General features: G+C 43.9%; 1 protein-coding gene across 1 annotated transcript; it reads right to left on the reverse strand.

Annotated features, from left to right (window-relative positions):
• Positions 1-700: 700 nt before the first annotated feature.
• Positions 701-10,987, reverse strand: SAV1 (salvador family WW domain containing protein 1). The gene is made up of 5 exons (XM_075282595.1): positions 10,713-10,987; positions 7,064-7,507; positions 5,846-6,116; positions 5,243-5,398; positions 701-2,519 (listed from the first exon to the last, which is right to left on the reverse strand). The coding sequence occupies exons 1-5, from the start codon at positions 10,804-10,806 to the stop codon at positions 2,321-2,323; spliced, it is 1,164 nt and encodes a 387-aa protein (XP_075138696.1). The 5' UTR covers positions 10,807-10,987; the 3' UTR covers positions 701-2,320.
• Between the last annotated feature and the right edge of the window lie 514 nt (positions 10,988-11,501).

The following is an 11,501-nucleotide window of genomic DNA, read 5'->3' on the forward strand; positions in this document are numbered from 1 at the left end:
TATTTAATCTTCACAAAACTTTACAAATAAGACAAAACAATACACACCCTCTGAAGATTGTAACGGATACATAAAGATTAACAAAAATTATTGTGCTTTCATAAATATAAAAACACCTGCATAGTAATAAGTGTATTTAAGGATATGCTACAGTATATGCTTCAGTTTGATGGTCATAATAAATATACACCATTTACAGATCTACAGCATATCTGTGAGGATCAAACAGAGCGTACTGATAATTCACAGACAATGAATAGGAAGCAGTGGAGAGAGGTGAGATATACTCCGACCAGTCTGCTTGATCATCTAGCTTTAGTTCCAGTTTCATGAGTATTTAGGTACAAGTAGAAAAACTATATTCACATGAGTTCTGCTTTACTGCCATCTTTGGTCTAATCTCCGCTTACTCTAGGCTTTAAAAGATTTTATATACTAAATTTAATGGTGCCAAAACTTAGGCTGGCCGTCCTCATTGTCAGCCGAACAACATTCAGCAGTTATTTCATGACATTCCCATGCATACTCCCATAGCATGTGTTGTGCATCTGGAAAGGATGTTCAGCTAACATCTAATGTAAAATGGCCAACTTTAACAATCAGGAGGTAACTTTTTAATGTATGTTATTCCAAATCTACCTCTGCACCAATCACAGACTTATACACACACTGCACATCCAGGACGTGCCATGTGTATATATATATATATATATATATATATATATATATATATATATATATATACACACACACACACACATTCCTATTGTGTTACATAGCCACCTGAGCACGAGCTACAACACAAGGACGTGCTCTTATACTCTATTGATGACAAGTTTCCCCTTGGAGTGATCTGGTTTGGATTGCTAATTTCATTAATATGTTAATGTGTAGAATCATGATTAAGAAGCTGGCAAATCAGGAATTTTCAGACATACCGTGAATCAGAACAATTTTTTTTTTTTAATCAAATTTGGTTAGGATGAGGTCTTATATAAAAAAAAAAAAAAAAAAAGCTCTGCTGTGTTACACTAAATTTCTCTGGGGTGGGCTTAATATTTACGGACAATCTCAGGACAGGCCATAAATAACAGATTGGTAGAGGGCAAACACCCATCGCTGGACCAATCAACTGTACAAATCAGCTTCAGCACCTGTATAGGGCCGATGCAGAACTTTCTATGTACTGTATAGTGGCCAGGAGCCTTCAATGCAGCTCAGCTCTCACTGACTTCATTGGGAGCAGAGCTGCAGTAAAGGCACCTGGCTGCTAGACAAGAGAGAAAGCTTTCTCCTTCCAACCTTGTATTGTGTACCAGAAGCAGCTCTGTACAGCTAATCCGGGTGTTAGGCTCCAATACTGATCAGTTATTTTTTGCCATAAAAAATTAAGCTTGGACAACCCCTTTAATATCTCAGTCAAAAAAATTTATATCTATACACGAATATAGATATGCATGATAAATAAATGTCAAGCCCAGTTATGATACCAAGTAACAGTTTCTGTAAAATGGCCAGTCTTGACATTTTTATTGGATATGCCAAGCCTTTGTAATCCGTTATTATTCATATGGCACAAACACTGCATATGCATCATTTATAACTTTATTACAAAGTTTCTTCCACTAGACCAGGGGTCAGCAACCTTCGGCTCTCCAGCTGCTGTGAAACTACAACTCCCAACATGCTCCAGTCACTTCCATAGGAGTTGCAAGAACAACAGAGCAAGTATGCATGCTGGGAGTTGTAGTTCTACAACAGCTGGAGTGCTGAAGGTTTCCTATCACTGCACTAAACTGTCTAACATGGTAGCTGAATAGGAAGCTCCATTACTATGCAACCAGTGGTAGGATGCCCTGTAAAGATTTGACCTTGCCACTGGTGTCACGGTCTATGGATGCAGCAACGTCACCCATGTAAACATGGTTCACACAAGTATTTGGTATTTTTAGACCATACTGTTAACTACTCAGAAGCTACCAGAGACTTTACAATCTAATGATTATTATTTTATTGTACAAATGGTTGCCTCTATAAATAGGTGTCATGCTCCAGGAAAATCTTCTTACCATAACAATATTGTTTCAGACATCCCAAACAATAACTGAAAGTGGTGTTTATTGATGAGCTTCACCTGCAAAATATTATTATTTTTTTGCATTATTTTAAGACTAAACTTTAGTTTCCATGAGTTTCCCTTTCTGGGTAATATATGTAGTGTTTACTGTAGGTATACGTTTATCCAAATGAACCATCAAGGCACTGACAGAAAAAAGGGGGGACATTTCCAATCCTGAGGAAAAGCATACAAAAGAGTTTCTTAGAAGTTCTTGTTGTGCTGAGCGTACCACTGCTGTCTCTGTTTGCGCGTCTCCACCTCACCGATAAGTGCCTGTCTATAGGCTTCATACAGTTTTACTATCCTCTCCAGTTCTTTCATGAACAGTAACTTGAGCATGCCCTGGTACGTGTCCAAATCTGCCAGCTGGAAGAGTTCCCACTTCAAGATGTGGTCATATCTGTAAGTAGGAAAAATATGTGTTCAGAAGAATTGCATAATTCATGGCGGCCTGTATTCAGGAGAATTCAAGTGAAATGCAGCAAAATTGGTCATCAGAATCAAGCAGATGCCTTCACTATCCTTATTTAACCAGATATATACATGACACATACTGCATTGTTTAACACCTGGTCATATACAGCCTGACAAGGCAGAGGTGCACTGTATCTGATCCTCTGTTAACCTGTCTTGGAAAGAGCCAGAAACTCCAGGTAAAATAACTACCAAGCACTTAAGAACAGACCTTGTCTACCCAAGACTCAATCTGGATGCAGGGTTTAATAATAGAAAATTGCACTGTGTGCCGTGTCATGCATCTCTCCAGCATTAACCACAATGCTAATCTTAGAGGACAGTAACATATACAGTTTCCTTCATTTACCTTATAGATCCTAGTCTATAGTCTGTGTATGATATATAACACATGCAAATTAGCGATTCTCCAGCAGCAGGAGTACTAAAGCCACCTATAGGTAGCTAAGGATTTGGACACTGATTTTCAAGATAGTTACCTATAGGAGACACTAAAGCTACAGTTTTCCATTCCAGGAAAGCCAAATAAATTATTTTTTTGCCATGGGGCACTGTCTATAAGACTCCCTGCACCAGCTGGACCTCCACAAGAATCAGGACATCTCACAAGCTGCATATCACACAAATGATCTATGTTCGGTGGAGAGACCCAACATGCAATATAGCTATACTGTTATACAATCTGCCATACACCTCTCCCAACACCGAAAGTCTGATGTCCGGAAAGGAGATAGCTTCTGTTGAAATTGTTGGGTTCATGCAACATGTATTCATCAAAATGGGTTGTATCAAATAGCACTTGTCTTTCCCTTTTTGATCCCACTCACTTAGGAACAGACCTTGTCTATCCAAGACTCAATATTAGGGTGTTAAAGGGGAGTTTTAATGTGGCACAGTGTTTGCAAAACTCCAACTAAAGTGCCACTTTCCAGAATAACAGGAAGTAAAGTTAGTGAACCTGTAGCTTTAAATATAAAAGTCATCAGTGAAAGGATATTTGTTTAATAAGGGCTCACAAAAGTCTGTACACAAACCATGTCTGTTCTCCTATATCCCCAAACATGCCCCTGGCAATTCCTCCTGCATACGTGTCCCTGGACTTCCTTACAATACTGCCAACTGCCCCGAAGCACACAGGCACAACTCATTACCTTTCCAGCAATTAAACAAAATAAAGGTGGGGGAGGGGAAAGGGTTACATGGCTATGTTCCCCATATTTATAACATGACAGAAGTAACACTTCTATGGACCTCTGCAGCCCACACACGACTCATCTAACCATGGGAAAAAAAAAAAAAAAAAGAGAAACTTTTGCATTAAACTGTGCACCCAGCTTTACAAAACCAGCAGCAGTGATAAGCAGTTCTTGGGGAGTGCTTAGTGACCATGGCTGCAGTCACAAGTGTATCTTACACATGCTATATCACTGATCCTTTATTATGCATGTGCTTTCATATTTACACTGAAACATGCAGTAATCTGAGTCAATACCCCCCCCCCCATCGTGCAGATTCACCATATAAAAGAGGTCTACCTTTAAGAGACTGTCTTCATTCTAAAAGTATGTGACTGCCTGGCCTTAGGGATAGGAGTGTCCACAGAATAGACAGATTTGGCTAAAAGATAAATCCCTTGCACTATGTACAATAAACTGTATGATCATTTAGAAATTCATCTGTTACAGCAGCAGTTTCTGCTTCAGAGCTGCGCTCCTAACCGCTGCAATCATACCAGCCTTTTAGGAAGCTATGAGGGACTGTATTTGGTCACTATACATGGCAACACATCCAAAAGAAAAATGTGCAAACTCAACTACATATCTAGAAGGAGGTACGGACAATTAACTAATAAAATAAGTTAACCATCCAAAGTCACAGAAAAACAGGAAAGGTCAAGTGGATGGATTCTTCATAGTCAGGAACTAAAACAATTCTTCAGAAACAAACAACAGAGGTATTTTAGCCAGGGACCATGGAAGAATAGGCTTCTTTATAGTGTATGTCTACCTTCGTAATCAATTATTATTTTTTATTTCTTTAATACATCTTTGCCTATTTAAGGCTTACCACCAGTTTAGAAAAAGCTGTGTTTTATGTTACAGATTTTGCGCCATTGTTTTTTGGTTTTGCTTTGAGACATAGCCAGATGTGGATTTCATACAGAATGGAGAAGTATAAGTTTTCTCCCATTTTGTTTGAAGTGGTCTTGGCTTTGGCTCAATAAAACCCCAAAAATCTGGGGGGGAGGGGTGTTGTTTTTCGCAACATTTTTAACCTTAAAGCCAATAACTAGCGTTTCAGAGAGATCCCAGCATACTTGGCACACTGTCAACTGATAGCTTGCCCTGTCCTGATTTAATCATTTGCTCACCTAGACTCCTGACTGTATCAGTAGGATACATGCCACACATATATTGTAAGGAATGTGATCATTTGTGGGTCAAATCCAGCAACCACAATTCACAAAAACAGATCCAAAGTTCTTACAAAAGAAAAAAAAAATCCATAAATTGGAATAACAGATGTGATTTATACATGATAAAATTACTTATAACTAGAAGATAGACAATCCTGTCATGAAATCATATATTGTAGCAAGTTTATGGCTCTGTTCACAATGACCTCATGCAAAATATAAAACATACTTACTTCACAGGGGCCCTGGCGTAGACTTGAAGCCAATCTGGGATCTCGGCTGTATGGTATGGATTGGCAGGCACTAGGAGCGCTTGGCTTCTTTCCACTTGCTGCGGCTGATAAGTTACAGGAGGGGGGAGGGGAGGGGGCTGGTCATAGCGGGGAACACTACAGGACAAATAAAGCTTGAATGAGCACAGACATAAGAGGACTAACAACGAGCCCACCCAACCATTGCTATCATCAACACATTACTTCCACTAAATAAAAGGAATCTGACTACTGCATGGGAAAAGAAAATAGGCAAATACCTCATGTATGCAGTAGGTAGATAACTTATTATTCATAACATTTATATTAATATATTATTATTATTATTACATTTATAGGTCCAGTTTAAGTAGGAGAATATTCACAGAATTGTTACAGCAATTTCTGCAAATGCTTAGTTCGCGTAAAAATTCCCCGTGCTTCCCTTATTACCAAAATATTCAATGGAACTGACTTTCAGACACAGGAATCTTTCGGGTGTGAATATATACTACTAATACACAGTGGCTGAATTACACCGATAGACATTTGTATCTGGAGAAGAATATGAACAGAGGACTTTACCTTGGTGCACATGGATGCTTGTATTGAGCACGTTTATTAATATGATCCACATAATAAACACCAAATTCTGCAGACTCCACTCGTTCCCAGCCAGGGGGCAGGCCTTCTCTTTCCAGTGGGTGACTCCAATGTGTAGTGTTAGTATTGTGGTCAATGTAGTACTTTCTGCCTCGTATCGTCCAGTCCACCGACCACCCCGCTGGAAGAGGCATGTCTTCTGAGCTGTGATTTGTTAAGTTTCCTAATGAGGTTGCGGCGATCCTTCCAATACCTGGCCCAGAACATAAAATACTAATGTCAATATCATCATGAACTAGTGCAGCTTCAGTCTTGTACACCAGAATGAAGTACGACGGAAAGGTCTGGCTTAAGAAGTTCATTCACCCAGTTTATAATACACTAGGGAATGTAAAGAGCTGTATACCCCTCCCCGAGGAATCTGATTCGTGAAAGCTTCATTTCATACCAAGGAGGATGAGCACAGTGCTGTTGTTTTTGGAGCAATGTCAGATTTAAAAGGTTACATTAAAGGGACCTGAAAGAAAAACTAAAGATAAAAAAAAACAACTACAAAATCATCATCTGCCTTAAGAAAGGCTAGTGAGTTGTATTTTTTTTTATGTAGATTGTGAGCCCCATATAGGGATCACAATGTACATTTTTTATTTTTCCTATCAATATGTCTTTGTGGTATGGGAGGAAATCCACGCAAACACAGGGAGAATATACAAACTCCTTGCAGATGTAGTTCCTGGGGGATTCGAGCCCCGGGCTCCAGCGCTGCAAGGCTGCACAAGGGACCAGGTTGCCCCAAGGGCTAGTGAGCTTCTGTCTGTGAACACCGTACTTGTACCACAACTTTTCTTTAGTAGTTATAGAATGTAATCACTACATTAATACATGTAATGTAAGCATATGGTGATGTACCCCACCCCTCATATTGTCTGGACCCTTCTCCTTGACCCTAATTGTCAAGGGGTCAACAGGACTGAGTAAGGGGGCAATGCCAGTCATTGTAAATGTCACTCCCATTATCTTATGAAGCAGCGAGGGTGAAAAATAAAACCTAAAACAAGGTCTGCGTTCATTGTCACCCCCTGTCAAGTAATGCATACTGTATAACCATCCAAGAGGAAAGCGGAAGGAAAGTGACAATAAGGATGTGATTTACTCCCAACCCTACTCAATCTCTTGCTTGAATCTTTTTAAATTACTGACCTGCAGGATGTCGGCCTGGTCCATGCAACATCCTTTGTACATGATCGCCCCCATGTTCATAATATCTATATTCTTCATGTGCACGGTCCCCAAGCTGTTTCCTCCTTTGTCCATCATAGTGGTGGTCTGAAAAGTACCTTGAACCTGCATCCCCATTCTCCAGAACAGAATTGCCCTCTGTTAAGAAGGACTGAGCTGATGATCCATATTCCCTAGGGACATCACCCAGTCCCCGAACTAAATAGGATGGTGCAGAAAGTCTATTGCTTTCCCTGCGCATAACCTCATGGGGTGGCCTTTGAACTTGAGTCCGCAAAAAACTTTGGTTTCTAGAAACTATCCCATCCCCTGTGGGGTTATATTGAGAAGGAGTAGTTTCCGGTGGGCAGATATCAGTCCGTCTAGGTATGGTTGGCCCATGGCGGATGAAAGAAGGCATCAGATCTGCAAGCAAGGACAAAGTTGGTAGCATTAAAGCAGTATAGAGGCATATTTTTTTTTTTTATTATCCCTTCACTATAAACAGGTTATGTACAGATATAACATGGTGGTTACCTAAAGGACCATTTGTCTATATTTCCATAACTACTTTCCCTATGAGGTCCTGACTAGGTGGTGCCAATAAACAAGGTGACAAACCAGGCAGGAGGCCTAGAGATATGTAGGCATCTACTTGTAAAGAGAAACCAACCTCACCCACTTTTTTTTTAGGCACACAGACAACCATGGGGAGCTTCTAAGAAGTATAACCATGGGGAGCTTCTAAGAAGTCCTTCTAAAGAAGATCCTATTGTTGGAACAAAGAAGCCAACACCTTCGCTTATAATTTACAAACATACTAAAGTCTAGAACGTTGCATTTCCCCCTGATACTGTATTGGAACAGCTGATAACGCCATTGGGCTTGGTTTATGTACAGCATCAACAATGTGCAAATTCCTTTCCCGATAATGTCTTAGGAATTCCTTAGGAAGTTTCCATATCTCAGGCTGCTTGGTGGTAGATATGGTAATAGCCAGGGCTCTTTACTTCTGGGGACAGTTTTCTTCAGCCTTGCCTTTTCTTTCTGATTCACATGAAGATTGTTATATACAATACATACCGATTAACAATAATATTAACCCCTTAGGACCTCTTGGTTTTTTTTTTCTCCCACATCTACAAATACAGCTTTATTCTTCTGTCAATATAGACATAATAGGGCTTTTCTTTTATCAAGAGGAGTTGAATTTTATATAGAACCGTGTATATATATATATATATATATATATATAATTTATTAGTGGGGTGATATCTGCCACCAAGACATTAGCAGCAGATCCTCTAAGTAAGCTTAGGTATGGCATTATAAGCTCATAAAATCTGCCCCACAGTAGAACTGATGGCAGCATAGAGCAGCACAGCCATAGATATTCCACAGCTTATGGTTGGTATTTACACGGAACTTCACTTCAAACCTCAGGTGGCATGTTCACCAGGAAGATGTGATAAGATAAGGTGAGGAGATTTTGCTGTCTGATGTGCCATCTACAGTGAGGGATAAGATCAAGACGCTTTAATGTAAGAAACTGGGCATCTCTGCAGCACTGAACTTGGCTACTGCATTTGGAGAGATGGCGCTGAGATGGCTACAAGACGCCAGAGCTGTTCCCTCCTCATCCCCTGCTTCAAGACGACCCTGGGACTGCTCCCTCCTCATCCCTCACTACAAGCAGATGCCAAGCCTGCTCCCTACTCATCACCCGCTACAAGAAGATGCCAAGCCTGCTTCCTGTTCACACCCAGCTACTGCTCCCTCCTCACCCCCAGCTACAAGACTATGCTAGACCTGCTCCCTCCTCATACCCCGCTACAAGACGATGCCAGACCTGCTCCCTCCTCATCCCCCACTACAAGACGATGCTAGGCCTGCTCCCTCCTCATCCCCAGCTACAACACAACCCTGGGACTGCTCCCTCCTCACCCCCAGCTACAAGACGACATTGGGGATGTTTCCTCCTCCACTAAAAGATGCCACTGATGCTGCTCATGCTCACTGGAGGACCAAGGACCTCTTGGCCATCTAGTTTCACAGTAAACATTTCTCACCCCACTCTGCCTGGATGAGCACATAGGAAGACCACTCACCCTCCCTCACTGCAGAGAAGTCCAGGACCACTCACATACCCCTGTGCCCACTCGCCCTAGCTGCACACACACACCCATGTGCCCACTCGCCCTACCTGCACACATCCCTGTGCCCACTCGTCCTAGCTGCACACACCCCTATGCCCACTTGCCCTAGCTGCACACACCCATTGTGCCCACTCGCTCTAGGTGCACACGCACCCCTGTGCCCATTCGCTCTAGGTGCACCAACGCACCCACTCGCCCTACCTGCACACACATCCCTGTGCCCACTCGCCCTAGCTGCACACACACCCCTATGCCCACTCGCCCTAGCTGCACACACACCCCTATGCCCACTCGCCCTAGCTGCACACACCCATTGTGCCCACTCGCTCTAGGTGCACACGCACCCCCGTGCCCACTTACTCTAGCTGCACACACCCATTGTGCCCACTCGCCCTAGGTGCACACGCACCCCCGTGCCCACTTACTCTAGCTGCACACACCCATTGTTCCCACTCGCTCTAGGTGCACACGCACCCCCGTGCCCACTTACTCTAGCTGCACACACCCATTGTGCCCACTCGCTCTAGGTGCACACGCACCCCCGTGCCCACTTACTCTAGCTGCACACACCCATTGTGCCCACTCGTCCTAGCTGCACACACCCCTATGCCCACTTGCCCTAGCTGCACACACCCATTGTGCCCACTCGCTCTAGGTGCACACGCACCCCCGTGCCCACTTACTCTAGCTGCACACACCCATTGTGCCCACTCGCTCTAGGTGCACACGCACCCCCGTGCCCACTTACTCTAGCTGCACACACCCATTGTGCCCACTCGCCCTAGGTGCACACGCACCCCCGTGCCCACTTACTCTAGCTGCACACACCCATTGTGCCCACTCGCTCTAGGTGCACACGCACCCCCGTGCCCACTGCACACACCCATTGTGCCCACTCGCTCTAGGTGCACACGCACCCCCGTGCCCACTTACTCTAGCTGCACACACCCATTGTGCCCACTCGCTCTAGGTGCACACGCACCCCCGTGCCCACTTATTCTAGCTGCACACACCCATTGTGCCCACTCGCCCTAGGTGCACACGCACCCGTGCCCACTCGCCCTAGCTGCACACACCCATATGCCCACTCGCCCTAGTTGCACACACACACCCCTGTGCCCACTCGCCCTAGCTGCACACACCCATTGTGTCCACTCACCCTAGGTGCACACGCACCCCTGTGCCCACTCACTCTAGCTGCGCACACACACACACACACTTCAGTGCCTTCTCCCCCTCATTGTGTACACCTCTGAGATGGCACATCCTGGAAAGCTACAATGTACAGTATTTACCCAGCCAGCTCTGCTTCCGTCGCCCTGGACACCCCTGCCCTGCAGGACCTCACCCTCCACCCACTTTCTGATGCTGGCGACCCTACACTGTATGTAGTATGAACGTCTTCCCATCCCCAGTACATCTCCCAACAAGTTATAGGCGCAGCCGGCCCCCTCCACTACTTCCCGGCCACTTACTCCGCAGCAGGGGAGACGTCTCCTTCTTCACGTACTTCCCCTGCACCTCGGAAGGCTTAGAAACTTCTTTCTTGGTTTTCTTCCTGGATAACATCCCCTCCCCGGGCTCCGCTATGCGGAGTGTCCCTTCATAGCGTCCGCTTCACGGCAGAAGAGTGACATGTTCCCCCCATCCCCTCCTGCCTGGGCGCCCTCTACTGGCAGCAGTCGAGACCGGCTAGCCCACATAATCCCTCGGCATTACTCGCCGCAATGAGAAGCAGACACCCGGACGTTTCGGGAGGGGCGTTCTAAAGTCACATGACCACACCAAAGGGACGTCAGCACGTCTAACCAAAGTTTTTTCCCCTCCCTAGGCATCAACAGGCAGTGACGTCATTGACTGTTTCCTTATTGGACGACGAGAGCTCTCCAAAAAAAATGTAACTGTAGTTAGTGTCCTAGACGTGTCAGTCACTCTAGTCACCAAGCAGTGGGAGGAGTGAGGAGATTACATCGTGTGCTGTCAGCAGGTGGCGCTAAACTGACTATTTCCTGTATGTGGATGCAATGGCCATACCAGAATCAGGCACTGGAGGGCGCAATCATATCTATCTCAGTACATGGTACATAAATATATTTTGAGAGGGCATTAAATTATCTGTTGTTTGGACTCATGCAAATTCATGATCCTTTACTATACCTTCTTAGTATGACTGTGATTTCATAAGTTTTAGCCTTGTATGAATCCAAAAAATCCTGGTGTGCTTTCTTGTAAGGAAGTATTGCTTCTAGGCAGTGGCGTAACTA

This window comes from Leptodactylus fuscus, chromosome 7 (assembly GCF_031893055.1).
Source record: "Leptodactylus fuscus isolate aLepFus1 chromosome 7, aLepFus1.hap2, whole genome shotgun sequence".
Classification (NCBI taxonomy): Eukaryota; Metazoa; Chordata; class Amphibia; order Anura; family Leptodactylidae; genus Leptodactylus; species Leptodactylus fuscus.

What these genes read in the sequence shown, in the direction of transcription:
- SAV1 (XM_075282595.1), bottom strand. Translation starts at nt 10,806, where the DNA reads ATGTTATCCAGGAAGAAAACCAAGAAAGAAGTTTCTAAGCCTTCCGAG. An exon ending in AAGCATCCATGTGCACCAAG is followed by an intron (nt 5,399 to 5,845) that starts GTAAAGTCCTCT and finishes TTTGTCCTGTAG; the next exon opens with TGTTCCCCGCTATGACCAGC. An exon ending in TACGCCAGGGCCCCTGTGAA is followed by an intron (nt 2,520 to 5,242) that starts GTAAGTATGTTT and finishes TCCTACTTACAG; the next exon opens with ATATGACCACATCTTGAAGT.